This window comes from Condylura cristata, unplaced genomic scaffold, assembly GCF_000260355.1.
Source record: "Condylura cristata isolate star-nosed mole 26May11 unplaced genomic scaffold, ConCri1.0 scaffold00019, whole genome shotgun sequence".
Lineage (NCBI taxonomy): Eukaryota > Metazoa > Chordata > Mammalia > Eulipotyphla > Talpidae > Condylura > Condylura cristata.
In genome coordinates, this window is record NW_004567120.1 from 35,411,062 (window position 1) to 35,438,895 (window position 27,834).

At 44.3% G+C, this 27,834-nt stretch overlaps 1 protein-coding gene across 6 annotated transcripts in view; it reads right to left on the reverse strand.

Moving 5' to 3' along the window:
* MCF2 (MCF.2 cell line derived transforming sequence) overlaps window positions 1–27,177 on the reverse strand; it is a 62,209-nt gene extending 35,032 nt beyond the window's left edge. For 4 of the 6 annotated variants that reach the window (XM_012727280.1, XM_012727279.1, XM_004685961.2 and 1 more), the window contains exons 1-10: window positions 26,842–27,177; window positions 14,056–14,175; window positions 13,124–13,240; window positions 11,557–11,706; window positions 9,894–10,027; window positions 9,493–9,607; window positions 8,519–8,638; window positions 6,780–6,971; window positions 5,610–5,801; window positions 4,381–4,552 (exon numbers count right to left, since the gene is read on the reverse strand). In XM_012727280.1, the coding sequence (XP_012582734.1) occupies window positions 4,381–4,552; window positions 5,610–5,801; window positions 6,780–6,971; window positions 8,519–8,638; window positions 9,493–9,607; window positions 9,894–10,027; window positions 11,557–11,706; window positions 13,124–13,240; window positions 14,056–14,175; window positions 26,842–26,892 (1,363 nt within the window). In that variant the 5' untranslated portion in view covers window positions 26,893–27,177. Of the gene's footprint in view, window positions 1–2,626; window positions 2,678–4,380; window positions 4,553–5,609; window positions 5,802–6,779; window positions 6,972–8,518; window positions 8,639–9,492; window positions 9,608–9,893; window positions 10,028–11,556; window positions 11,707–13,123; window positions 13,241–14,055; window positions 14,176–26,841 lie in introns of all 6 variants that reach the window. The other 2 variants (XM_012727282.1, XM_012727281.1) reach the window with 2 other exon arrangements.
* Between the last annotated feature and the right edge of the window lie 657 nt (window positions 27,178–27,834).

The window sequence follows — 27,834 nt, forward strand, 5'->3', positions numbered from 1 at the left end:
AGGTAGCTACAGAGCTTTAGAAGCTAATTATTTGCAAAGCCACTAAGATGAAAATAATAAATAAATATACAACTATGGGGAATGTATCTCTCTGAAAAGGGACAGGACACATTCTTTTGCCAATGTAAATGCCTGTATAAGTACTGAGGCCTGTACTCGGCGCTAAGGGGTGTCTGGAACAGGGAATCCAGGGTCAACTGCACAGTGCTGCACCCTGAGCAAGACAGAAAACTGGTCATTATGATGGAAGGTGGGGGGGCTCTTACCACATGGCAGGAACACCCAACTGCGATGGCTGTGGGGGAGAAGAGGCAGGAAGGAAAGCTTACCAGAAGGCAGTGGCCTAGAAATGGGGCATCTGATGGAGGAGTAGGAGTTATGGGAGGGGAAAGGTAGAGGAGAGTGTTCCAGAAAGAGAAGAGTAGGATCAAGTCCAAGAGGAGGCAAAAGGTAAGACCCCTAGGGGCATCTGAGAGGGAGCTTGGGGACTGCAAGTTGCCCTGGCAACAAATGAGGTTAGCCTGGGCAAGGGAAGTGGCCTTGAAGGAGAGGGCAGGCGGGTGACGGCAAGAAGTGGATTTTTTTAAAAAGCAAAATGAGTTTATTCAGTAATGGCAGAGAAATTGCAACCGGGACTTGCAAGCAATGACGATGTACAGGCAAAATCCCAAGAAATTTCATTTTGTCCTTAATAGATCAGAGGAGAGGGGACATGAGTTAAAGGGGAAGACAGGGTCCAGGCTTTGGCTGGAGGCACTGTTCACTAAGAGGAGGAAGTGTGGGAGGCTTGTGGGAGCGAAGGAGTTCCGTGAGTGTGAGTTGCTGCAGGCAATCAAAGGGGCCAAAAGGTAAAGAAAGGCTGGGCTGAGGCCTAGGAAAAGCAGCTCTAGCAGCTGCTCAGGGGCTGCCGTCCTGGCGGCAACTGGTGTGGGAAGAGGCCGCCGCCGGCCTAGAACTTGGACCCATGGGGGAGTCATGGTACTGGTCACAGGGCTCACTGTGCATGTGGCTGTCCACACCCCGACCCTGGGGTCCTGGCCCAGAGGCTGCCCCCAGACCCACAGCTCACACAGAGCGCCCTTGCTACAGAGGCAGCGGGCCAGGTCTGGTGGCTCCTGAGACTCTTCTCCCTCCCCACTGCATCTGACCAGCTCAGCTCTATCCTCAATTTTAGTAGCCCTGGGCCAGGGCAACATGGAATTGAGTAAAACACATGCAGGGTGCTCCATTTTGAGGCCCCTTGTCCCTGGAGCACACACATTCTCTATAGCCAAAAGGCCCGGTGCCTGCTAAAGGTGTTGTACCTTCTCCAGCTACTGCCTTCCGACTGGTGTTTCTCTGAAGACATTTCAGACATTCTGATAGGCACGCAGGAGGGGAGAGAGTCCAGACAGTAACTCTGAACCCACTGTGCAGGACCTGCACACTCGTGCTCGCAGCTGTTCCTACAGGAAGGGGCAAAAGCAGCCCACTCCTCCTCACTTTGCTTTCTGCTAGGCTTCCCTGGTGTGACTACAGGACACAGTGCTGAGGAAGCAGCTGTTTGATCCATTGCTCTGGGGACAACTGTAAGGAGGTGCGGCAGGCCCCATCTGTGGCAGGAACGCTGGTCACCCTAGTGGTTCCCGCATCTCTCCCCTCTGCTCCTGGCCACAGGACCGCTAGACCGCACAGGACCACAGGAGCTGCTAGTGCTCGGGGTGGAACACGCTCTCCTCTCCCTCTGGCCCTCTAGCCCTCCCTTCAGAGGGGGGAAAGCGGAGGGGCCCTGGAGGTGACTGAGCTCCCTGTCTGCAGAGGAAAGCGAGCCTCTGTTGACACAAGTCTTTCCTAAGGCCACAAAGTCCAGGCTGTGGTGAGGACCATCACGCTCCCTTAATAAAGATTCTGGACTAAAAAGGAAAAGAAATGAATTTGACATACATTTATTAGACACTGCTAGGTTTCAGGCACTGCGACTGGCACAGCATTATTTATGATGCAAATTAATAAAAAAAATCAAACAAAAGTAAACAAAACCAAAAAACCAGTTTGACTTATTTTATGAAGAATTAATATTTACGTTGTGATTTTACCAAATGTTATTTGGCATAGCAATTGAGAGTCTTAAACAACTATTTGTTATTAATTGTTATAATCTCCAACTCAATGAGGTAAGCACAATGACGTAAAATGAAGAATGGCATAAAATGCTGGGGCTTGATACAGAAACACTGGTAGATAATGGATAATATAATTTATCCAGCAATGTCATTTTTGCAGTCAGCTGTATTCCCCTCATAAATACATCAGGCAATCTTAAGCTGAATCAAATTGAAGCTACTCCCAATAAATAGCTTTAATGTGGATGACATGGGTATCAAGAATGAAAGAAAGCTTGATTGATTTGAATATTGCCAATTATTTTTCTTGTTTTCTTTTTCTGACTGGCCATGTGATGAAAGAGACTGAGCTTCGAAGTGTGCTCAGAAGCATAACCGTATACCAAAATGTGGGGGGGGGGGGGAGAGAAACTTAATTGTAGGCAAAATACAAGCATGAATTATGCTAGTTTTAGATGCCAAACTGGTTTTTCATATACACAAACTCAGAAAATAAACAGACAAAAAATAATAAAGATGGGTACCTTTTGAAAAAAGTTTACATGCTTGAAAGAAAGAATATCCAACTCCCAGTGCTGAAAGAAAGTGTAAGGCCATTAAATAAGGACTGGGGGTGGGGGAATGAAAATACACAAAACAAAATGTACTTCTGGCAAGAAGAACTTGAATGGGGCATGGACAGTCTCTTCAGAACCCTGTTCCTCAGCTCAAGGTACATCACCTCAGATGTGCATTCAGAGCTGAACGTTTAGACAACTATAAAGCAAGAGGCCTTAGTCACAGGGAAGTGATAGCTGGTTTATTGAGCATTATAGTGTACAATTTCTTTTCCATTTATCTTCACCCACCCTTTGAAATCTGTATCGGTATTACTGTATTTTACAGACAAGGAAACTGAGGTTAAAAATGATTAGCTAAAGGCCCTCCCTGGTGGCGCAGTGGGTTAAAGCACAGCACTGAGAATCTAAAGCCGCTTCCACATGAGTTCGATTCCCGCCTGCCCCGGAGGTGACCACATGGTGCAGCAGACCTCTCCTGACCCGCCCGCTGCTCCCCTCTGCAGTGTACTTCGTCGATCTGCCTGTTCTGCTCCCCACTCTGTCTCTGGTGAAGCCTCTCACCGCCCCTGAGCCTCTGGCCTGTACCCCAGTTCTGTATGAATAAATAAATAAATCTTTAAAAAAAATGATTAGCTAAAATGTCACCCAGTCAGGAAATGAAGCCAGCAGTCTAAGGCCTGTTTCAGCTTAGGAATATCAACCGAGGGTATTTTTACTCCCATTGCTGTTGGTCTTTATCCCTAATAGCTATTAATTGTTGTTCTTTTTCACTCTTTCCCCCAATATCACATCAGTCAATAATATTGACACTGTTATTTGTTTTCTTGGTAAGGATATTTTTATGTTGAATATTAACTATGTAACTTTATCACTTTGGCCTCGTTACCTGCTTTCATGGCCTCTTTTTCTTCCAGTAACATTATTTTTGAGGTAACATTGGTTTACAGCACCATAGATGTTCCCCTAAATCATCACCTCTCTTTAATCTGGTCCACATTGGGGCTGAGCGACATTTTTAAACTCATAATACCTTGCCTAAACTTGCTCTAACCCATGAAGCAGTTTTCAGGCATTCAGAAAATTTCTGGTTCTCTCAAATTATGTTCACCCACTCAAGTAACTTAGGGCCCCAAAGGCCAAATTATTCTCATCTGAATGACCTCCAAGGGGCAGCTCAAAGGAACCGCTGGGACAACAGTCATCTCATTTCCAGACCAGCTCACCACGTTTGTGAGGATAATTATTTTTTCCCAGAGAACATCAGAAGACACTATTACATGGTTGAAAACAGTCTCCAAAGATTAGAGTTTACTACTCTATTTATCTGCAGCCATTTGGAAAAGACAATCTATTCTATTATCTCAGCCACACATTCGCTAGACATGTCTACAAAGCCAGAGTCTCCTGGGTAGTACCTATATGTACACCAATTTCCTATGCCTTTCTCTAGCCACTGAAAAAAAGGGCGAGTCTGATCTGGATAAAATATTAACACTCACAGCCAGGCGGGACCATTCAGCGCTGAGACTGTCATGGTCCCGGACATTACTCCTACGCTGGTGTGTTTTACTACTATGTGGTCATCTTGACCAAAGGTGTACACATAGAATGTCCGTTTATCATGATGCAAGAATGAGCTCACGGTTTACAGCAAGAGGAACAAACTCAATGACAGCAAAGGAGATCAAAGAACTCAAGGCAAGATAAAGACAATTTACCATGTTTAGGCGACCAAAATGGTGTTCTGGATGTGATCAAATTGTTTGAAGCCGGGACCACAAATTTGATGGGCCTCATATGCTTTTCTGCCAGGTTCTTGAAGCCAGCTTGTTGGTTCTCAAATATACTTCGAATGTTTTCAAGCTTGACTTGCACAGTCTGCATTTGAACCTGCAGGTTGCATAAGAGCCCTATGAAATCGTCTCTGAAACGGAGTCATTACAAATCCTACTACATTTCGTGAACTCAGGCAGTTAAAAAATTAATTTAGAGTTTCAAATCCAACTGGAAGAGATTTAACAAGGTTGCAACCAAAACAACTTGAGGAAGAAATGCAGCATGCAGTCAGGAAGGCGGGCGCTGCCTCAAGTGATTCACCCTTCTGTGGTGGGACAGGGTAATGGCTGGGAACACACAAGACCGATGCCAACGTAAGCCCTCTGTGTGGTCTCGTGTTTTAACCTGCTGGTCCTGTCTCACGGCTGTGGACAGATAACACACCCCCACCTCCTGGCAGACGGGCAGCAGCTAGACAAGCTCAGCCTTCTGGCTTCCAAAGACTCTGGGCTTCTTGCCACAGACATGTTTCTTGTTTTCTAGGGCATCCCTAAGAAGTGTGGTGATTTACATACTGGATAACTTAGAACTCAGAGTCACCTGGACAGTGTTGCAGCAAAAGGCTGGACAACTGCTCTTATCTGCACCACAGCAAATGCCCGTGCTCTCTCCAGAGGGTGACCATGAACTGCTTGATGTCGACCCCCAGCCCCCACTTCCTCCCAATGCTGTCTACTCCCCCTTGCCCAAGAAGGCCTCCCAGAGGGCACTGGGTCAGAGTTACAGTGGTCAGCATAGCTGCCTGCCTTTTTCTCCAACTAAGGAGGGGTCAGATGTGTGTCCCCAAACAGTGGTGGGTGATCACTGTAGGACAAAGGAAACCTGAGAAGGTCCTCAGTGCCCTGGCGTGGGCCAGCTCAAGGATGCACAAGAAAATGCAGGTGAGAGCTCCCGGTATGTGAAGATTTGAAAATAATGAAGTCAGAAGGAAGAGTACTGTGGTGCAAACGTAAGTCTCCAAACATTTTGAGGCTGCAAGTGGCATTGACAGCAGCCATGACCCATGAGGGAATGTCGTAACTGCAGTTTGACTGAGGAAAATTCATCCCAACACACCTGCCATTCTAGTTTTTTAATAGTAGCTTATGGCGGGGGATAGATTAAGGCTTACCTGGAGTTCAGGGGATAAAATTACATCAAATTCATACTGTAGATTTTCAGGATCATAATTTATAAAGGGCAGGGCCATTTCAAGAAAATGTTCAATGTCCTGGAGTGCTTTCTGAGCATCTTCTTTAGACTGAAACTTGTCCATGTCCTGGCTGGCTAGAAGACATTCTCCTTCATCACAGCACTGACGAGCCTGGGGATAAAATCACACACACACACACACACACACACACACACACACACACACACACACACACACACACACAACATGAATGAAGAAATATGTTGTCCTAAAGACAGTGCTTCTCAGCCCTGACTTCTATGAAGCAAAGTTGCTTGCACGGGTATTAGAAACTAAGGCTGTCTGGGTTCTGCCCCAGAAATGGTGATTCGGTAGCTCAGAGCCGTGAGTCAGCGCCTCACAGGTGCTATGCGGCACAGCGAAGGCTGGGAAGCCCAGCACTTACTTCATAACAAGGAACTCTTTCTGCAGCAGGAGGCTGACCATCCTTGCAACGCCCACACCTCAGCTGCACACGCATTTCCCCAATCAACACTTGTACCCCGAAACTCCTGGCAAAATCTGAAGTGCACTAGAAACCCATTAGGGTTGTAGAGGGCTCATCTCAGAGGGGAAGGCGTTTCCTGACCAGAGCGGGGGACACGCAGACTGAAAGTTCATGGTCAGATAGGATGCCAGAAGCGACAGCCCTACTTCATATTCCACTGCCAAGGCCAGACCTTCCCACCACTGCCTCAGCAACGATGGGAGTCAGACCACCAGGGAGGAACAGTCGCCAGTCACTCTAACTCTTATTGCTGTACAAAAACTAAGAAATGTGGGTGATGTTTTCAGACTTTAGCAAACTGCCCCAGTGCTTCCGAAGGCCCTGAGCACAACCTACGAGCAGAGCAGAGGCTTCAGACACGTTCTCGAGCAGAGAGGAAGCCGCTGCAACTGCATGCCACAGAGTCGGAACAGAGGCCAAAATGCTTACAATGCTGGGCCCGCTGCGAATCCTGCAGATTGAGCATCTTCCAACCAGGCCCTTGGACTTCTCACAGACTTAATTCCAAAGCTCTGGCACACACAGACCCTACCGCCACTGAGAAGGACCCAGGAAAAAATTTATTTTCTTCCTCAGAAATGCAGCATTTCCCCCGACACTACCTGCTGTAGAAGTTTATGCATTTTGAAGGTCCTGCTCAGCTGTATCCTTTTTGCTTTGATCTCATTGACCAAAATATCAGAAAGATAACGTAGCTCATTGCACCTCTGGCAGATCAAATCCAGTGCGTAATGGTGATTGGCCGCAAGTCTGTGTCCATGCAATATCACAAACTGGGCCTTTGCTAATACATCCTGAGTTTAAAAAAGAGAGAAAATAGTAAGTGCACGATCTCAGTAAAAAGGAGAAAGAATAACTAAGAAGCAAATTGGTTAAACAAAGGAGCTGTATTGCCAAAAATATGATTTGATGTCATACTTCTGCAGGCTGCAAAAAAGCTAACAGTTACAGCAATTAGCTACATCATTGATGTCATCAGAAGCTCCAGAATTGCTGGTAGCAGAAAGAGAAAATGAACCAGCCCTCCCAGAATGTGGATCAGATTTGCTTCTCCTGGTATATACATATTTAGAATAGAGCCACAGATATCGGATGCACCAGCCAAATCAAAGTTAACAGATTTCGTATCCTGTCAATCTTAGAAACCTCGTTAGTCATAGCAAAGTGGGCAGAGGACCCAGTGGTCTGTGGTGGAGGGTTATGGAGCGCGGTGGTGGGTGCGGTGTGGCGACAGACACCTGAGGAGGTGTGAACTGTACCTCCAGGTTATATACAGTGCTGTAAGCCAGTGTTACCTCCATAAAATTAAGGGGGGAAAGTGTGAGGGAAAAAAGGGAAGAAATCTTGTTAGTTATCCTCCACCTGACAACTTTGTATTTCTGAGCTGAACTGGGTCTCTGCTGATGAACGGGATCCTGGCTACTGAAAACAACAAGAACAGACCAGCGAAGCCCTCCAGTTTCCAGGTCACTCTGCCTTCAGTCTCCCACAGAGGCAGTCTTCCACAGAGGCAGTCTTCCACAGTCGCCCCCTAGGCTACAGGCATAATTCCACAAGTGGTCACGAGACTGCTGCCGCTCCATTTTTTGTTTTTAGATACTTGTGGTTTGCTCCTCAGTCTGTTTGCTGAGAACGCACCTTGAAAACCAGAGCATTACTCTCAAATACAAGCCAGGAGAGCGCAGTGCCCCCGTCACGTACTGAAGCCACAAGGGCAAGTTTCAGAGCAGCAGAGGAATGACAGCCAGCTCCCTGAGAATGTCATGCATGACCACGTGGCCCAGGGTCCGGGGAAGTGTTTTCTCTGCTGCATCTAAATGAAGCCTCACCATCACTCCTTAGGTCATTTCATCCCCAACTTGTAGGTGAGGACTTGGAGGTTTAGAAAATGTAACCCATTTACCCAAGGTCATGCAGTTAGCAAGTAAAACTAAGTAGATATATTTGTCTGAATCTGTCTGATTCAATGGCATATATCAAATTATGAATATTTAGAGAAATATGCTCTTCTGTTTCCATGATTTCCAAGACTGAAATAGAATTCTTGATAGACATTTTTTAAGCTTCTTCAACAGGATTTATTCTCTTGTTCTTCTTGCGCTTCAACCAATTCACACCGTTGTCTTGGAGGCGTCCTGTTTCCACTCCATGGCAGCTCTGACATGTCTGCAATGTCACGTCCAGCCCACGTTGAACAGAACAGACCAGAGACTAATGTTACTGAACCAGTTCTGGGGACTGCTGCTAAAAATGGATCATTACAAGGGCTTATACGACTGCAAACCACGGCAATGTAACTAGTAGAGGCCATAAAACAGTGAACAGGGGAAAGTAATCTTACCTGAGAGCTTTCATCTAAGTTATCCAACTTTTTTAGCTTTTGCTTTATTTGAGATATATTCCCTGTTACATCTGCCAACTCTGCTTGTTGGTTTAATAGAAGTTCAACTTCAGTCACGAGCTAAAAATAAGGGGGAAAGTCTTAACAGCATGCATATTTTTAAGCATTTTCCCTGAGTAATCAGACTTTGTAGAAAGTGCCATTAGAAAAGAACATCATGGCCCTCCGTGGTGGTGCAACAGGTTAGAGCGCAGCACTGCAAGCGAGCTGCAGCCCTTTAAGTGCGAGCTCAATCTCTGGCCTAGAGGTGACCCACCTGTGGTGGCAGACCTCCCCTGACCCACTTGCTGTTCTCCTCAGCAGTGTATTTCAGTGATTCCACCTGTTCTGCTCCCCTCTCTGTCTCTAATGAATCCTCTCATCCCCTACCCCGCACTTCTGGACTACACCTCAGCTCTTGTATGCATAAATAAATAAATCTTAGAAAAATAAATAATGAGCCACGATGCATGATTTTATTTATTCAGCAGGCTTTGCACTGAAATGAACTGTTGCTTCCCAAAAAGGTTAGGGGATGTTAAGAGGGCCTATAGGGTACATGGGTAGGCACAGGCAGGTACATGGTATTGAAAGAATCAAGAAGGACGCGGCCCGTTATTTCACTGGAAAGCCACCCACTGCATGAAAGCACTTTATATCTAAAATAACTTTGAATCCCGCACATCAGGGTTGATCGCATGGTTCTTGTCCCATAGGTTTGCACGGAAGGGCTTTCTTGTAGGGCATGAATAAGCCCAAGGACTCTTGGCCTTTTCGTGGTTTTCTCCATTCTAGGTGAAAGGGTCATGCACAGTTGCCTCCTTTTCATTGCTCTATCAGTAAAAAGGGGCATCTAGAAGGATTGCATTCCTGATGCCTAGGAGTAAGCACCCTGGCATAATGAAAAGAGAGCATAAAGACAGTTTTGCACTGACCTCTTGGAAATCCTGCTCGAACTTCCATAGTTGCAGATACTGCTCCATTTTCAGTTGATGCTTTTCCCAAAATCCATCAAAAGCTATTTCCATATCACGTACTTGAGTCAGCAATCTTAACAAAGAGAGATCAAAGAATTCCTTGAAAGCAGCTGTTTCTTCCATAGGTGTATAGATGCGCCTGACCTGGACATGGCGTGGGGGGGCTCAGCCCGCCGTGGCCAGTGCAGGGGCTGTTGGGAGCGTCTCTGCTGCAGGCAAGCTGACCTCTGGGAGACAACTCAGGAGGGAGCCCCAGATTCCCAGGGCCCGGGGGTACTTTCACACCTCACAGACTGCAGGGCAAATGGTCTACCCCCCTTTGAAATGAGTAGCTCTAGACCAAAAAGGGGAGCACTCACTTATTAATCGTTTGCCAGTCACCACCTATTTGCTGATGATGGTCAAGTCTTGAACTGACAGCATCCCCAGTGTCAGGCACTTGCAGATTTGTGAGCAGAATTCTTCCCTCTTTGGTGACAGCTGTGATATCATTCTGTACAAAGGCACAACAGGGCAGGTCAGCCTGCCTGAATGTCCCAGAAAGAAAGGAGCATCCGCTGTAACGCACGGAACAGAAACAGTGGCTCCACCATGCTGTCTGCCGTCGTAACGAGAAACTCAGGAATAACTCAGAGCCAAGAGCCCCCAAGCCGTGAGCCCCAAGCTTCTGGCTCTCCCAGAAGCCTCTGCCTGTTGAGATGGAGGCTGCAATCACTACTCTTTAATAAAATCTTCAGAGGCAGAACTCCACGCTTCCTTTGTAGTCACTGGCAGAAAGTTGCCGTTATTCTATTCCCTTCTGCTAATATTTTGAATGTCCTCCAGTGAAGCAGTAAGAGCAGAATAAAGGCGACCACACTAGAAAGCATACAGTTACAAATTATACTTAATGGCCATTCAGGTCTAGTTAGACGCCTTTTCTACCCAAGCTTGATTACTGCCAACCGCTGCCTTCCTAAGTACTATGCCCCTTCACATTCAGATGAGTTCATTCATCATAGCTAGATGCCACTGTTCAGAAGGTCTTAACCTGGAGAGCAGATGCTTCCGGCATCTGAGGGCTCTATGAGCACCATCAGGAGGTCTAAGGACCCCCGTGACTTCTTAAGCAAAAAATCTGGGGTGTCCATATACTTTTCCTGGGACTCAATTCGCTCACATCACCCTATTCCTCATCAACCTCGTGATGCATAAAAGGAAAAAGAATGTGAACAGGTCACCCAGTCTCCCAGCTCGTGGGGGCGCCTTTCTCCCATAAACAGAGTTTGACTTTAAATTATGATTGCAACTTGCGTTACTCTCTTCTCTGTAACTAAAGACAGCCCACTGCACCGTGCTGGACCAGCGTGCCTGCTGCCATAGACACGGCGTCTGTGTAGATCAGCCTGGAACTGCGGGGAGGAAAGTGCGGCCACAGGGCCTGATGACCGTGTGAACGGCAGCTCAGAACTCTTCCTTCCAACGCTGCAGACAACTGGGTAAGAGGGCAAAATCGACTCACCACCTATGGTCCCGGGAGAAAACAGTGAGCCCTGGGACTCTGGAAAAGAAAGCTGGGAGCGCTTCTGCCAGGCTTGCCTTGTGGACAGCACACAGCCGAGGGCGGACAAGGAGCCAGGCTCGCTGGGCCCTCACCACGTCTCCTTGCCCCTGGTGACCTGCCGCGGAGGTTAACACAGAACACACACCTGCCTCCTGATTCTCGTTCCATTTCAAACGGGAGGGCCCTTCCCTCTGACGAAGTGCGTGTGCTTATTCGAGAGCATTTAGATACAGTTCTATTTACAAACAAACCACTTTTCCAGAGAAGCACCCTTTATAAAGGGGACACTTAAATCCCACACATCCATGACGTTCTTCTCTTGTACAGTGTCGTGCTTCTAGAAAGTGTGCTTTAAAATATATAAATATCTTCTGTCTCCCAATGCACTAATCAAGGTGAAATGTACACAGTGAATACCTCTTGAGAAAGGCAATGGCGAACCACATGGTAAGCTTGCTTATCCGCTTTATTAGACATACCTTCAGCAGCTGATACCTTTCAGCACGAACTGCAAGAATTTCTTCTATGGAAGGAATATCATCTGGTAGTTCTGTCTCAGCCAGTTCAGTTCCAAAGGATTGTAACATCTGGGCCATTTCCTTCACTGTGAGGGCAAAATTTTCTATTGCCTGCAAAGAGCCAGTAATTCTTTTAATTCTATGGAAATTCTGCCAGAGTACCAAAAGCTGGATCAGTTATTGTATTTACTTTTATTGTGGTGGACAGCAAACACAGATACAAACTGTCCTCACCTAAGGCACTGCTCTTGGCAATCAACTGTAATTTTGCATCAAAGACTCTAAGAAACTAAAGTCTGGTAAAGACCTCTTGCCTATCTTTGATCTAAATTTCTGTACTTATTTCTTGGACATTAACAAAACTATCTCTTCAAGATGGCATGTATTGAAATATTTGATTTATGGATAGATTTCACTGATGGACTTATCAAATTCTGCCACCATAACATTGCTTTGTTATTATTGAAGAGAGGTGAGACTGTCAAAGCCACTTTCTACACATATATTGTCATTTCTGAACAAACATCAGCATTTCAAACAAAGTGATATAATGGTGGAACAACTCATCACAATGATCCATATCAGAAACTCTTCAAGTTTTTTTTTCTTTTTTTTTTTTTTTGTGATCTCAAAGGCACTGTCACCCTAAAATGTCAGGTAATATTAGGTTTGTTTTGCTTCCAAAATCAATTACTCACAGAAAGAAAGGTAACTTGCAGAGACCATATAAGCCCTCTGGTTGCCATGAAGGTCAAGTTATTGGTTCTCTTGTTTATAGTTTTGTAGATTAATTTAGGGAAACTCTGCTCATTCTGATAATAGACTTTCATGTGTACGCATAGGACTGCTGAGTGGAGAATAAGGACGGGAAACTAGAATTCTGACTTAATTTAATATCACTAGTTCCTTCAGAAGGTTCCCATATCTCTGGGATTTGGAGTAGAGAGCCTTGTAACAGAGTCACAACTGTGAGCTGCAGGGTGCCCGGCTCGCCTACTTATAATTTTCTAGAGCAGAAGGAGTCTTTGCTTCAAATCTCACTGCCTTGGGGGCACTACTACACAGTGAGATTAATAATATTATTTGTAATACATGCCACATGCCAGGCACTGTGCCAAAAATCTCACATTTTTATTTCCTCTTCCTTTTATCCCTATTATAAAATGTTGTTATTCCCATTGTATAACTGGAAAAAGTCAGGCCCACAGAGGGTCTAAGAGCTAGAAGTCAGTAGTGCTAGGATTAAACTCAAATCCTTTACTTCTTCAATATCTACATGGCCACAGGAAGAGGTGGGCCCAGTATGATCTTTTTATTCCCTAGGTCTCTCCTTCAACTGCCATCCTCAGTGGCTCGTCATCATTTCTAGTATTTCCTAAGGAAGAAAAATGAAGATGTTGAATTATATCAGTATTTGAGAAGTTGGAGCCCCAGAAATCTGTTTTTCCCAAGGAGGAAAAAAGTTGAGAACTAGATTTACAGGCTAACATGAACTACAGGCTCTACAGTAAGGGCAAAGGAAACATACATTTCTGAAGATGATCCATTCACTGTGGCAGTACTGCAAGGTGCCGCCTAACTCAGGGGTTAACTGCTTGTCATCAATGTATGTCAGCAAATCACTAACTGAGCTCAGCATAACCACCTATATAAATAAGCAAGAGAGATACTGTTAAACTATTAACTGCCCTTGGTGACATTCCTCCATTCACCTGAACAACCATCTTTAGCATTCAGTTACAGAAAGTTATCTTCTAGACAAGATCCCCACAATTCTCTCCTCTACACCACCCTCCTCCCCACGTGTGCACTATCTTCTTCTAGGAATAACAGTTTTCATTTACAAAACAGGTTTTCATTTACAAAAGCTAAATGAATCTCCATAGAAACCCAACCACCTAGTGCTCCTTGATCTAAAATCATGTGCTGCTAACGGCCAACCTTCTGAAAGACTGTCATGCCTATGACAAAGTAAAAGGGTTTTATGCGGTAAGTTAGAATTTATCAGGAGGGACTGATCTTTGCAAAAGTATCAAAATTTATGAGTACTTTCCTCTTAACCCTAAGAACATATCAAAATATCTTTAAAAATAAAAAGGAACATGGTCCTTTGAACTAGCTCAGGATGTAAGTTCCTGGGAGTTCAAATACATAAAACACACACTTGTACTAAAAATAAAGTGTACTGACTTTATATACACACACACGTACGTATACATGTATACATATAACATTTATGACATGTACTTTTTAAGAGGAATGGCTTTGTTACACATTGATGAATCAATGCCTTCATGTTAACAGTAGAAGCAGAAAGGCCTCTGAAATCTACATTTTGGAGAAGGCAAGTTCTGTTTCATTCCTTTAAATGCTTTGCAGGCACATGGAATACATCAACAGCATAGTGTCAAGTCTTCATGAGAATTCAAGGGACAAAACATTTAAATACTATACTCTCACCGGTAACTTCAGCATGAAGTCCTCCTGACTAAATCGAAACCCAATGTCTGTGAAAGTTCGCTGAAGAAAACTGGTGGGGCGTAGAACCAACACCAAGTGCAAGCTCCCGGGGAAGGAAGCCTGTAGAGAGAAGGCAGAACAGAAAGAAGCAGCGATGAAAATACACAACCAACCCGCATCAGAAAATGTGCAATTAAAAGAAACAATTTTAAAGTCATAAAAGCCACTAAAAGAACATTTTAAAAATGGACTCTGATAAGATCTAAAAGCATAAAATAGAAAATAAAACTAACGAAGGTTAGCAGGGCAGATTTATAAAGATCACAACATGGAATTTTCTCAGACTACAGTCAACCCCATGTTCCCAAGAGGTCCACCTGCACCTTCATTTGAAAGTTAGTTATGTCTCTAGCACGAGTCTCTCAGTGGTGGTAATCTCATAGGGAATTATACCTGAGGAGGATGAACGACAATGCGAAAAGTATATGAATTACAAAAAAAAAAAAAAAAGCAATTTAAAAAGCTGAAAATAGAAAAGCCATACAATCCAAAAATAAATAAATAGTTATGTGTAGTCAAATTGCTTGCCGTCCTGTAAAAACAGCTTGAATTCGGAAGCAGGATCATAGGAAGTCATACGAAAAGCAAGGAGTTGAAATACTTGCAGAAGAAAACTGTATTATGGAATTATACTTGTAGTTTTATCCAAGCAACATTCACTGATTACCTTCCACAAGTCCATTCCGTTCATTTAAGTCAATGATTATCAGGCCTGGTTAGTATTCAGAGGACATGAATTAATAAAATAAAGTCTCTACTCAGCTTGCAAGAAAATGACATTCGAATAGTAAAGCCCACTAGAAACCATTAACTCTATAGCATGAAAAGTTGGTAAGTGAAACAAAGAAATTTGACTATATACACCAGGGAAGTATAGAGCATCCTGGACTTAGGAAGCTCAGTCTTACAGCATGAAGGGAACAGAAATTCATTCTGATGCACCAATGTTTTTTTTTTTTCCTAGCTTCTAGAATGCTGGTACCTAGTAGGTGGTCTGGACATAACCACTAAATGAAAGAATACAAAAAACTAAGAAACCAAATGTGTGAGGGATGGAGTGGACCGCCCACCCTGAATAACGAGCCACCAAATAGCAAACGCTTACCCTATGCCAAGTGTCTTGAGCAGCATTAATATAGCTTCTCTTCGTAACAATCCTATCAAGTAGTCAGCCTATCACTTTTATAAATAAAGGCACTGAGGCTCAGACAGCTTTCATGCAACTCGCTCCCGCTGGCGAAGCCTTGATTTGTACCTGAGTGTGTGCTTAGTCACTGTACTATCTCACCTGTGTAGGAGGCCTCAGTCTGCAAAGCCAGAAAGTGAGGTTGGGGGATAAGGCGATGGGAGATGGTGACAGAAGATGGGCAGAGGGGTCAGAGCAGAAAGACACTGGCTTTTTCTCCTCCAAAGGGAGGTTCTACGAGGTTAGAAGCAGCACAGTCAGCTCCACAGGTGAGATTGCCATGGCTGTGGGAAAGCACTGTTAGGGCAACAGTGGAGGCAGGCAGGTGAGCGAGCAGACTGGCCCTCGAGCCCGGGCCAGGGATGATGGAGGGGTTGTTTTTGTTCCTAAGTTTAAATTTTTGGAGGTAACGTTAGTTTATGTTGTTTCTACTTTGGAAATGTAGGGTCCCCACATCCGGTGATGTTGGAAACATAGGGTCCCCACATCCGGTGATGTTGGAAACATAGGGTCCCCACATCCGGTGATGTTGGAAACACAGCATCCCCCACATCCGGTGATGTTGGAAACACAGCATCCCCCACATCCAGTGATGATACCATAGCACTCCCACTACCAAAGCAACCACAGTCCCCCACAGAGTTCCTGCACTCCCTCCCTACTTTGTCACCACCCAACACAGCATTTCCCTCCCACAAGCCACGCTTCAGTTCTGCCATCAGAATTCAAGGGCTGGTTTCTAGGTTTGCCTTTCCCTGACCTGTGGTATGGACTCTCTCTATTCCACATCCAGTGAGACTAGATGTCGAGGTTTTAAATGGGAGCAACACCAGCGAAGGCAAAGGCAGAATTTACTCGTGAATTCTACCATTGCAAGGCATGAGGTTTCAATGTGTTTGATGACAAAGCAGAGACCAGGACAATCAAGTCCCTGATTTCTGACTTGAGTAGGTGGGTGGGCCAAGCCTTCCTTGACATGGGGAACACAGGGAATGTGTTACAGGGGCTAAAATATTGATCCTTCAGGAAAGAGTTCCTGGATATGTGGAGTTGGAAAGGTCAGCAGAATATCCAGATGCTGCCCATCAGACAAACGTATGTACAAGAAAGAACTTCCTGCTAGATGGGAGAACATATTTGCGCATCAACTACCCCACAGGGGTTGATATCCAAAATATCCACAGAATTCATAGAACTCAACAGTTACAAAATAGCAACCCAATTAAGAAATGAGCAAAGGATCCAAAGAGACACTTTCCAAAGACATACAAATGGCCAAATGCAAATGAAAAGGCGCTCATCATGGAAATCAAAACAAAATATCCCCGCACACCTATGAGAATGGTTACTGCCCAAACACAAGAAACAGCGAGTATCGCAGCAGACATGGCAAGGGAGCCTGTGTACACTGTTGGTGGCCTTGTAAATTGGTGCATTCATTGTGGAAAGCAGTATGAAGAGTTCTCAAGAAACTAAATATAGAGTTTGCCTATGATTAAGTTATTCCGCTTCTGATATTTACCCAAAACATGCAAAAATATTAACTTGAAGATGTGTATGTACCCCCATGTTCATCGCAATAGTATTTATAAGAATGAAGACCTGGAAACAACCTAAAAGCCCATCAACTGATAAGTGGATAAAGAAGATGTGGTCTACATACAATGGAATACTCTTCAGCTGCCAAATAAATAAATAAAGGTGAAAGCCCGCAACAATATATCTGCAACGGCACAGATAGATTTAGAGGGAATTATGTTTAGTGAGATAAGCCAGATCAAAAAAAGACAACCAGGCATCATATGATTTCACTCAGAAGTGGTATGTAGAGAAAACAGATGAACTAAATAAAAAAAACTTGTGGACTACAAGACCAACTCCTGCTTCCCCAAAAGGCAAGGGAAAGGGCGGTGAGTAAATCAGGACCCAGGGAACAGTGGTCGGGTGAAAAGGATGGAACCGAACCTCAGTGCGCAGGTCCATGCTCAGTGATGAGCATCTGAAACTCACACACGAAATCTTACTTCAATTAAAAAAAACCGGACCCTCCCTGGTGGCGCAACAGGTTGAAGTGCAGCACTATGAGCTGACTGCAGCCACTGCAGCACAGGTTCGATCCCCAGCCAGGGAGCTGACCCGCCTGCTGCTCCCCTCAGCAGTGTATTTCAGTCCATCTGCCTGTTCTGCTCCCCACTCTGTCTCTGGTGAATCCTCTCAACCCCCACAACTCTGGCCTGTGCCCCAGTTCTGTATTTTTTTTTCTTAAAAAAAAAAAAAAAGCACTAGGCTGAGAATGTAGAGTTGGGAGTCAGCTTCAAAACACCAGATTCAAGCATGAAAAGCTAAATATGTCAAAAATTTTGAAAATAGTGACCTTTTAAATAACTTTATTGACACCACATTGTATAATAACATGTTTCATGTGTGCATTATGAAAAATCAGCATGCATGTGTGTATATATTTTACATACATATGCATGTGTTTCAGATGTTTATCTTTGAGAATCAACATATATATGTACACACTCCACTATGCTTGATACAGTAATTTTCCAGGCATGCAGAAATATTAGTAATTGGCCAAAACTACAAAGCAAAAATGAGTAAGATTTTTGTGTAAGATTTCCATGTGCTGGACACATGGAAACTGTGCTTTCTGCTCAATTTGCTGTGAACCTCAACCTGCTCTAAAAAAAACACAACACACAATTTTAAAAAAATTAACTTTACTGAGGTATAACACCTATAGACATTGGGAGAAATCACATTCAAAAGTGCATTTTCAAAACTCAGTTTGAGATAGTAATAAAAGCTAAACAGTTAAAGGACGATGAAAATTGGAGTGAGGGAAAGAGAACTGTGTATGATACAGGCAGGTAAAAGCAGAGAGCACAAAATTCAATCAACAAATCAAACATCCATATTATAAATGAACACAAGTTGAGGCAGCTCTCCATGGCCCCGCCAGATGGCCATATCTGCGCTGCCCTCTCCCTTCAAGACAAACGACTTCCCCTCTGCTAGGCTCTGAATGTTTGTCCTCCCCAAATTCAAACATTGAAACCACAAGGAGGTGGGGGCTTTGGGAAGTGACTAGGTCACGAGGGTGTTCCCCTGGTGAATGGGATTTGTGCCCTCCTAACCCAGAAGGCTCCCTAAACCCTCCCGAATGTGACAACATGGAGAATAAATGACTATACGGTAGCACCCTCATTCACGACTTCACATTTTGGTGACTGAAACCACACCAATCACAGCCTGAAAATACTGCACAGGGCTATTCCAGAAATAAACAATGCATAGCACGTGTCTGAGTAGCATGATGAAAACTCACACCATCACACTCTGTCTTGCCCAGAACATGAATCATCCCTTTGCCCAGCATGTTGTCATCAGTCCCTTAGTAGTCATTTCAGCTCTTTAAATATCTTTATGCTTTTATTACAGTGTATTGTTGTAATTACTCTAGCTTATAATCAGTTATTATTGTCGAGCTCTTACTGTGCCTAATTTATAAGCGAAACTATCATAGTTCTGTATGTATAGGGAAACACAGTACACACAGGACTTCGTACCAGCCACACTTCTAGGCATCCACTCAGCCCTCTGTCCCTGCTAACTGACAAGGAGAGATGACTGCATGTGAACAGTGCGGGCACTCACCAGCACCTTAATGCTGCATTTCCAGAATTATGAGAAGTAAACTCCCATTGTTTAGAAACCACACAGCATTCTCTTTATGCTGCCCAGACAGACAAAGCCAGCCTCATATTATGCTTAATGTTGGTTCCCAATGAGAACTGTAACTTTTCTACTTGACTTTGCTTTTCCAACACTTGTAAACTTGATGCAAGCAGAACCAAAGTTCTACCTAGGATTGTTCAACAATGGTTGGAGGAAGAAACTTTTGAGAATGCCATTACAGAGCTCAAGTGGCCGTCAGCCTTGCTTCTGGAGAAGGCTTATCTCAAGGGACAAAACCAACATGTGGGGAAGAGACAGAGCCCGTGAGACACATACGTGCGTCACGTAGTGTAGATTTGATTTTGCGCTGAATGTGGTGGTGCACTTTCCAGTTAGTATAAAAATTAAGTAAAATGATGAATATAAAAGCTGAAGAGGCTTTTTTAAAATTACCTTGGATTCTTGGAATAAGAACAGACAGGTTTAGATGGGAAACTTTTGGGATATGAATAAAGGTTTACTTAAGGGGGGTGGACTCTGATATGGACTTGTGAGACATCTGGACCTATTCTTAGGTTGAGGACACTGATTCTATTTCTATCCCATTTACCTTGGGAATTAAACCTTTACCTCTCCTTCACATGGGTAAACTGCCACTATTATTATACTTTCCTGCCTTGACTCAGCTTATTTTTTCACTTGTAAATGAGAGTGACAGCAAGTGCCCTGCCTTTGCCAACACTGACAGCAAAATTACTTTCAGTCTCTCATGTATTCTAGGTTGATCTGGTCTCATCTTCTTCTCTTCCCTGCCTTTCTTTAAGGTCATATTCTCCAGTACTGTGTAGGAAATCGCTAGATGCAAACCCCCGGGACTGGCTGGCTGGAATCCTTACCTACCTCCAAAATTGCAGAGGCAGCACTGGACAAGGAGAATACTCTGGGGACAGTGAGAACCGTGGCAACTCTGACTGAGGTAGGGTGTGTGTCTCTCCCCTGTCATTTCTAGGAGAGTCAGGCTGCCCCCACAGTCAAGTTCAGGGGCAGCTGAAAACATAACAAGGAAGAAAGCAGAAAGAAGAAAGTACAATCACTGTCCACAAACCCTCCAGCGGGCAGTGCAGGCGGGATTTGAGGTAGTGAACAGCTTCCAGTGAGGGGTTTTGTGTTGCGCAGCCATTAGATCTCTTATTGCTTCTATTTGATAACAGGGCTTACCCCAAACGTGGGTTTCTGTACAACATGTTTCGAAAGACAGCTCTACTTTCAAATCAGATCATTCTTAAGTAAACTTTCTGATTATCACAAACTCTCCTTTAATTCTTCAAAATGTTCAGTGATTTGTTTGCCACGAAATTCACATTTTTAAAGCAAATGCACTATCAAGGATGCAAACTTAACTTATTGCCTGTATAAACATGTTTACAATGTTTTCTACTATAGGAGAGTTTTAGACTTTCAAGCTATCATGAAAATTTCCCTAGAACACATGGATTCTGTTATGCCAGTTATTCTCAAATTTACTAGCCCTTTGAAGGAGTAACTTGTTGGCACTAGCTATACAAGCACTAAGCTACTGAGCGACTGTCAAACCTTCCATTTGACTTGTCAGCTATTTCTTAAGGCAACAAAATCGCAGCATTCCAACCAGGGACATCGCTTCTCTCCCTCATGCCTATTAAATGTGTGAATCACATGTACTGGATTTTCAATCCCAGTCCCATTTGCTTGTCCCTAACCTAAATAAGTGATATCTAATTATAATGTATCTACAGCCTCACATGAATAACTACTTTTCTCTTTTTTATATTATTATTATTATTTTAAATATTTATTTATTTATACATACAGAACTGGGGTTCAGGCCAGAGTACAGGGGTGGTGAGAGGATTCACCAGAGACAGAGTGGGGAGCAGAACAGGAAGATCGACGAAATACACTGCTGAGGGGAGCAGCGGGCGGGTCAGGAGAGGTCTGCCACACCATGTGGTCACCTCCAGGGCAGGGGATCAAACTCATGCTGAAGTGGCTTTAGCTTCTTAGTGCTGTGCTTTAACCCGCGGTCTACAACACTGCATATGATTTAGAGGGATGGGCCCACACCCCTTCAGATGTGTGTCACCAAACCACAGCCACCACAGTTGTGGCCCACCCTACCCCCTTATCAGCTAAGTTTCTAATAGCTTCATTTTCTTCTAATAATTATCTTTATCCTAATATACATTTTTAAACACTTTTTTATTAAGGTAACATTGGCTTACAACACCACATATGATTTACAGGTAGCGGTTCACACCGCTTCGGATATATGTTACCACACCACACCCACCCCCAAAGTACCTTGAATCCTCCACCACAGTCTACCGAGGACCCTTCTCCCTTGTTCCCCTCCCCCACACTCTCCTTCTAGTAGATTCAGTTTTATGGTAATTAACATTGCTATCATTTTACTAACCTGACTTTTAATTGTATTTTTCTTTGTTCAGATAGCACTGGTTTACAGCACTCTTGTGTTTGAAAAGGCACAGGTTCACACCTCCTCAGATGTACGTTACCACACTACAACCGCAAGGCACCACAGTTCACCGCAGTCCACTGGGTCTCCTCGTCTCTGCCCACGGTCCCCCTCTAGTAGCCTGAACCCAAAGATATCCACAAGAATGTCCACTTTTCACAACTACTGTCTGCCCAAAACACATACGCAGACATGGGCAGACACTCAGGACTTCTCAAAGCCTTAAGGAAGAGAAGAGGGGAAGAGAGGGTAGGGGAGGAAGGGTGGGGAAAGAAAATGGCTAGCTGGTCGGCGGAGGGCACGCCACATTCGACGAGCACCTATGACGAGCATCACGCTCCTTACAAGCACCAGATGACTCTGTGCTGCGCACTCTACGTGCCATAGGCTCGGTTTCCATTGTCATTTCATAACTGGAGACACTGAGTGTGACAGAATGATGATCCCCAAGATGGTCGCATCTGAATCCTTGGAACATGGGCTGTGTTGCCTTCCAAAGCGAGGGGACTTCATAATGGGGTTGAGTTAAAGACCTTGGCCATGGGGAATGGTCTGGATAGTGGAGGTGGGGAGCGAGGTTAGGGCGTCATACGGGCCCTAACTAGACAAAGAGGCAGGCAGAGAGCCAGAGGAGCAGGAGATGCGAGTCATGGTGAGGTGGGGCCATGGGCATGTGGGTGGCCTCTAGAAGCTGAAAAAGTCAAGGAAATGGATTCTGGTCTAGAGTTTCAGAAAGAACACAGCATCCAGTGAGACTACTTTTGCACTTCTGACCTCCAGAACTCCAAGAGAATATACTTGTGTGGTTTTGCGCAGCAGGAGGGGATTGAACACACCAAGGTTTTGTAAGGTTAAGTAACTTGTCAAGAACTTTCAGCTTGTAAGTGGGAGAATTAAAACCCAGATTTGCCTGACTTAAGAACGCATTAAGTGAAAACAAGAATGAATATATATTTTTTCATCTCAGCTTTCCTCCCTCTGGAGGAACTCCTAATGGGCGGTGAAAGGACTGACAGGAGGAATGTGGAGAAGCACAGTGAGATGACACAGGAGTCGGGCTGAGATTTAGGGGCTAAACCTATAGCAAAGGCGACAAACGAACACCTGCTGTGTGTGAGTGGCGGATGTCAGCTGGTGAAGTAGGCAGAAGCGAGTGCACACACAACCTGAAAATACAACATAGAAAATGGCAGCTCACACGCTTCCCAGATGGGGAGCAACTGGAAGTGTCAGAGAGCGTGGCAAAGTGGAAGGCGTGTGGGCGGAGCGGTGCTCGCTAGCCAGCTCTGATTAAAGGTTCTGTGGGAAGGTGGGACCCATTTTGCCAAATCTTTGATTACTCATAAGCAGCTAGAAATCCAGGGCTCTTTGTGGAACGTCAAGATTTTTAAAGATGGAGAACAAACAGAAAGTTCATCAAACAAAACGCAAGATGGACTAAACAAAAGCCACTGACACACTGCCAGTTTGCAACCTCGGAGCTAAAGCTTGCGCCCACTGTCAATGACATGACCACTGTCCCCTGTGACCACTGGCTATGAAACCCTGGAGGGCACAGAGCACGCTTGAGAAATTTTAACCTGAAAGGTCACATGGATTTAAGGCCAATGTGCGTGTGATAGCATGTGAGCCGATAGCTACACAGAATGCCTTTTCTCTGCATGCTGATATTTCCAGACAGAAGCTTCGAGAAATCCATTTTCAAGCTAGTGTTGAAATGAACAAGTCTCCCACACACCCTCACAGTAGCCGATGCACACTGTAGCTGCAGATCAACAGCTAATACACCACCGCCACCGAGCTTCTCCATTTCGGTTGGGGACACTTCATTTCTGAGTGGTTTGCTATGCTGCTGTAAGGAGCTCTAATCAGTACGGTTATATAAACATGCAAAATCACGACTTCTATTTTTTCCCACAATCGAACCCAGGGTTTAAGACAATAAATTGTTTTTTGACAACTTGTCAAAAAAGCAAAGACATGTGGACAAGGGTCAGTCTTGTTCTATTTTCTTAGTTTTTTCTTTTAGCAACACAAAAGACAGCATGAGAGAGGAAACAGCGTTGGTTTTTGCTTTTCACAGGCTTTTTTTTTTTTTTTTTAGAGTTCCAACATGTGACCACTTAAAGGCACCTCAGGAAAAATGAACACGCTGCTGCTCAGCTTCGTAGAGCTGGGCCGGGCTGCCATCACCAGGCTCGGCCCCTGCCCACCCCCTGCGCAGCCCCTGCAGCAGCAGGTACTCCCCGTCAAGTTAATGGGCGCCTCACCCTCCTCTCCTTCTGACAGAAGACTTTAATCCCTTCTCACACCTACCCCTCCCTGCCCAGTTCCATAGCTGCCCTGACAACGGTGCGGGCCAACAATAACTTCAATGAAAGCCACGCATCTGATGCAGCATTTCACCAGTTAAGTCTGGGAATTAGCCTTGTTTAGGATCCTCTCATGTAGTGCCTGAGGCAACGTCACAATCCTACACATGTCCCAGGTATACCCCAGGTATTTCTTCCAAAATGTTTAAAATGCCTGATACAATATAGAAGTTCTGATTACATACTTTAAAAGCAACTTATATTCAGATAGCTTTTCCTCTTCTAATCTTTAGGGCATAGAAATTTAGTAACATTTAGAAAATTTAGAAAGCTTGGCAGAAAGCCCCAACATACACGTTGGCTTTGTGACATGGACTGTCCTGTTTCACCTCTGTCACACTTCAGGAAGCAGGCCTCACCGCCTTCTCACCTGTGGCACTTTGGTGGAAGTGGGGCCCAGGCCTCCTTAAACACTCAGGATGAGCTCTTCCCATGTCACACAACACTTTCCAGGACATGTACCTAACACGTACCTAGCACAGACTCAAGACTTGCTGCCTTGGCAGATCTTGACATTGGCATCTACAGGTTGGGACAAATATTATCAATCTAAGACAACTGTGCATCATGGCGCCCTGGAATGGAAATGATCATGGCCTCTTATCACCTCACAAAACAAAATTCTGGCATTCGCAGATTGCCTTGATAAGGTTCATTCCATCTCTTCAGAATTCACTAGAGAAAATCTCATGACCTCAAGCTACACATAAGTGTTTCCAATGGCAGGAGCTATATCTGCTCTCTTCCCACATATTCCATCCCGAAAGAGTACACATTGTCCACTTACCAAGTTACCTCATGGAAAGAACAGTCCCGAGGATGACTCCTTCCTTCTGGTCTGTTCTTTTTGGCATTTATTTATACTCTTCCCCGCACCCCAACTTGACCCCGGTCATTGCAATCTCCACCGAGTAATCACTTTAAACCCTCTCTTTGGATTTTAAATCCACTAGATAATTTTTTCAGGTGCTACCAAAACCAGCCCAACTCCAGAGATCTCTCAAGGTCAAAGTTTTGCATCACCACGGCCCTCCTGGTGGCACAACAGGTTAGATTGCAGCACTACGAAGCTAGCCGTAGCCCCCTCAGCACAAGTTCGATCCCCAGTCAAGGAGGTGACCCACATGGTGCGGCAGACCTCTCCTGACCCGCCCGCTGCTCCCCTCAGCAGTGAACTTTGTCAGTCTGCCTGTTCTGCTCCCCACCCTGTCTCTGGTGAAGCCTCTCACCCTCCACATCTCTGGCCTGTACCCCAGTTCTGTATGCATAAATAAATCAATCTTTAAAAAAAGCAGTATTGTGTCAGCAGCTGAGTTTCCAGGTTTCAATACAGTCAAGTCCTATCCATGTAAGCAGAACAAGTCTGCCTTCCACTACAGTTCTGGATGATGGCCTTAATCCAATCATTTTCACTTGCAGCTGCTCCTAGGGGTCATGTAAAGTGATTCATTTAAAAGAAAAATGGAGGAACGAAGCAGAAACATACACTCCTGCACAAGGGCCAAACAAATGCCAGCTCCTATGCTAGGCTTTCCTCCCCATCCAGCGTTCTTTTGTGATATCAGTGAACATGTCCCACCTTCTCTACCGGAGAGCTCCCAAGCCCACTGGTTATTTACTGTTATAGCCCAAGTATCTGCAGCACAGGACTAAAGAGCCCTTTTCAGTAAATCCTTGCATGGTGCATTGTATGTATAAATTCACATGTGTGTATAAACATGAAAGTTCCTCATGAGAAAACATCTATGTCTTTGGAAGCTGGAGTTGGTTACTTCTGATAACAAAAGCACTCATGTGAGTAGCACCCAATATTGCAAAGCACACATACCAAACTTCTTGTGCACCACAAATGAACTGTTGAAAGTGTGAAACGCTTATCTTCCTAATGCAAATTCATGCACAGAGGCGAAGACAATTTTGTCTAAATGAAAAGACACAGCTCCTCAATATAATTTAAAAAAATACCTTTCTGTGCTAAGAACCTTATGAGAAAACAAATTACTTACCCATTTTTGTTCACTTTCATTCAACAACAATAAAATTCTTACTAGTTCATTTTCCTTGAGTTTTGTTTCCAAATGTCATTTGCTTTTTCCTACGACTGGCTTTTACTCTTATTTTGGGTATGTTGGCTTGTCTTGATTGTTTTAATGAGCTAGTACTATGTTTTAAATTATAACACTAATAATACCAAAAGCTTTGAAAGACAGTGGTATCAAAACTGCATTGATGACAAGTTAGTTATTGAACTAGTTAGTGTCACAGTATACCGAAATGTTGCTTTAAATTTTTGCTGGGAATTTAGTATATGAGTAAAGCAATGAAGGAAAATTTTTAATTAAAAAGTGTCTGAAATATATCCAAAAGGAGAGACTTCTAAATCCCAGCCTTTCATGCAGTGAGTGACCATATTTTCTTAAAAAAGAAGTTATCCACAGGCAGGACTCCTGCCTCTTCAAAGTTTCAGTCTAGAGAAGGACTGAAACCAGAAGGATTTCCAGTCATCGCAGGCTTTAATATCATTTCATCTATACAGTAACACCCAGGAAGGGCTGCCTTTTTAAAAAGCTGATGAAGTCGTCTCCAGGCCCCGTGCATGGTCTCCTACTCCTAACTGGACCACAACGAAAGAAAAGGATGCATCCTTTTGTTAGCTATTAACTCGTGCCTTACAGCTACTCTGCCAAATGGTTAAAAACTGTTCTACGGTCTTACGCAAGTACCATGACTAGCCGTGCGTCCTCATAAACTTGATCACATTGAGATTCTGAAATTATATTCCATCTCCTCGACTGCACATTTCCCTAGGTCAATAGCACAGGAATCACACCAATGCAATCCATGCAAACACCAGTCTCCATTCTCCATCTGTCCTCAGAAGCCCGTTCAGCAGTGTGAGCACCATGCTGCAGCATCCCTACACTTGAACTTGGGAACAGGCTTTCCAGGACTGCAGGCAGAGCCCTTACCGCATTCCTTCTGAACCTCATCTTGCCTCTCGGGGGATTAGCTTCTGCCATCTCGCCTATACACAATAACACTCTTCTTTTCCAATTGTCAGTGCAACATGGATGAAATATGAGCTGCTTCTTCGGTCGTGTTTAAAACCGGCAGCCAGAGATCTCTACAAAACAAAGCTAGTGGAGCAGCTTCCATTACCATGGTGGCAGCTCTGCAAAAACCCTCTACCCCTGATTAGTCAGCTGACAGAGCCTCCCTGCTGCTCATTGTAATTCAGAGCTGACACGGTCCCCCAATTACTTAGCCTGGTTGAACCTCACGGGTTAGCTTGTGTTGGACTGCTCAAGAAGATCAGGCACGTCCTAGGAAGGAAAGAATTAAAAAAAAAAATAAAAACCGACTCGACTGACTCTTCCTAGGGGCTGGATGGGACGGGCTTTCTCTTCTGCGCAGTTGGCTTTTTAAGGTGGAATGCTGAGAATCTCTGTGAAGGTAGCACTAACGATGCCTTTATCCTTGTCCTACCCTGGTCGCTAACTTAAAATTCAGCTGTCTTTGCTTAAATTCAGTTCTATTCTGGGTTTAAGCCTTGTGAAATGTTAACCAATGGTTAAAATTCTGTCCAGATGATAATCAAGAATGTAACAAACCAACTTTCTGAGATAGGCTTCTCTTCCAAATGTAACATTTCTCCCAAAAATATGACTGAAAAAAAAAAACTTGTGACTCCGTTGATGAATTATGAAGTACGACCTACCTGCAGTTTACTTTTGAGTCTACAAATAAAGGTCTGCAAATTGAATTGTATAAGTTTTTTCATACACTCACTTAAAATAATATAGCAAAGTTACCCCTATCTAGGTGTGGCAATGTCCAGCAAAAATCCTTAAGCCAGCTTTTCCTCTTGAAACTTTTTGCATTCAGTATTTACGTATTGCAAACAGTGCACGATGGCTATTGGCACCTGAGCTGCAACTGAGGTGGGCCTAGGCACAGAAATT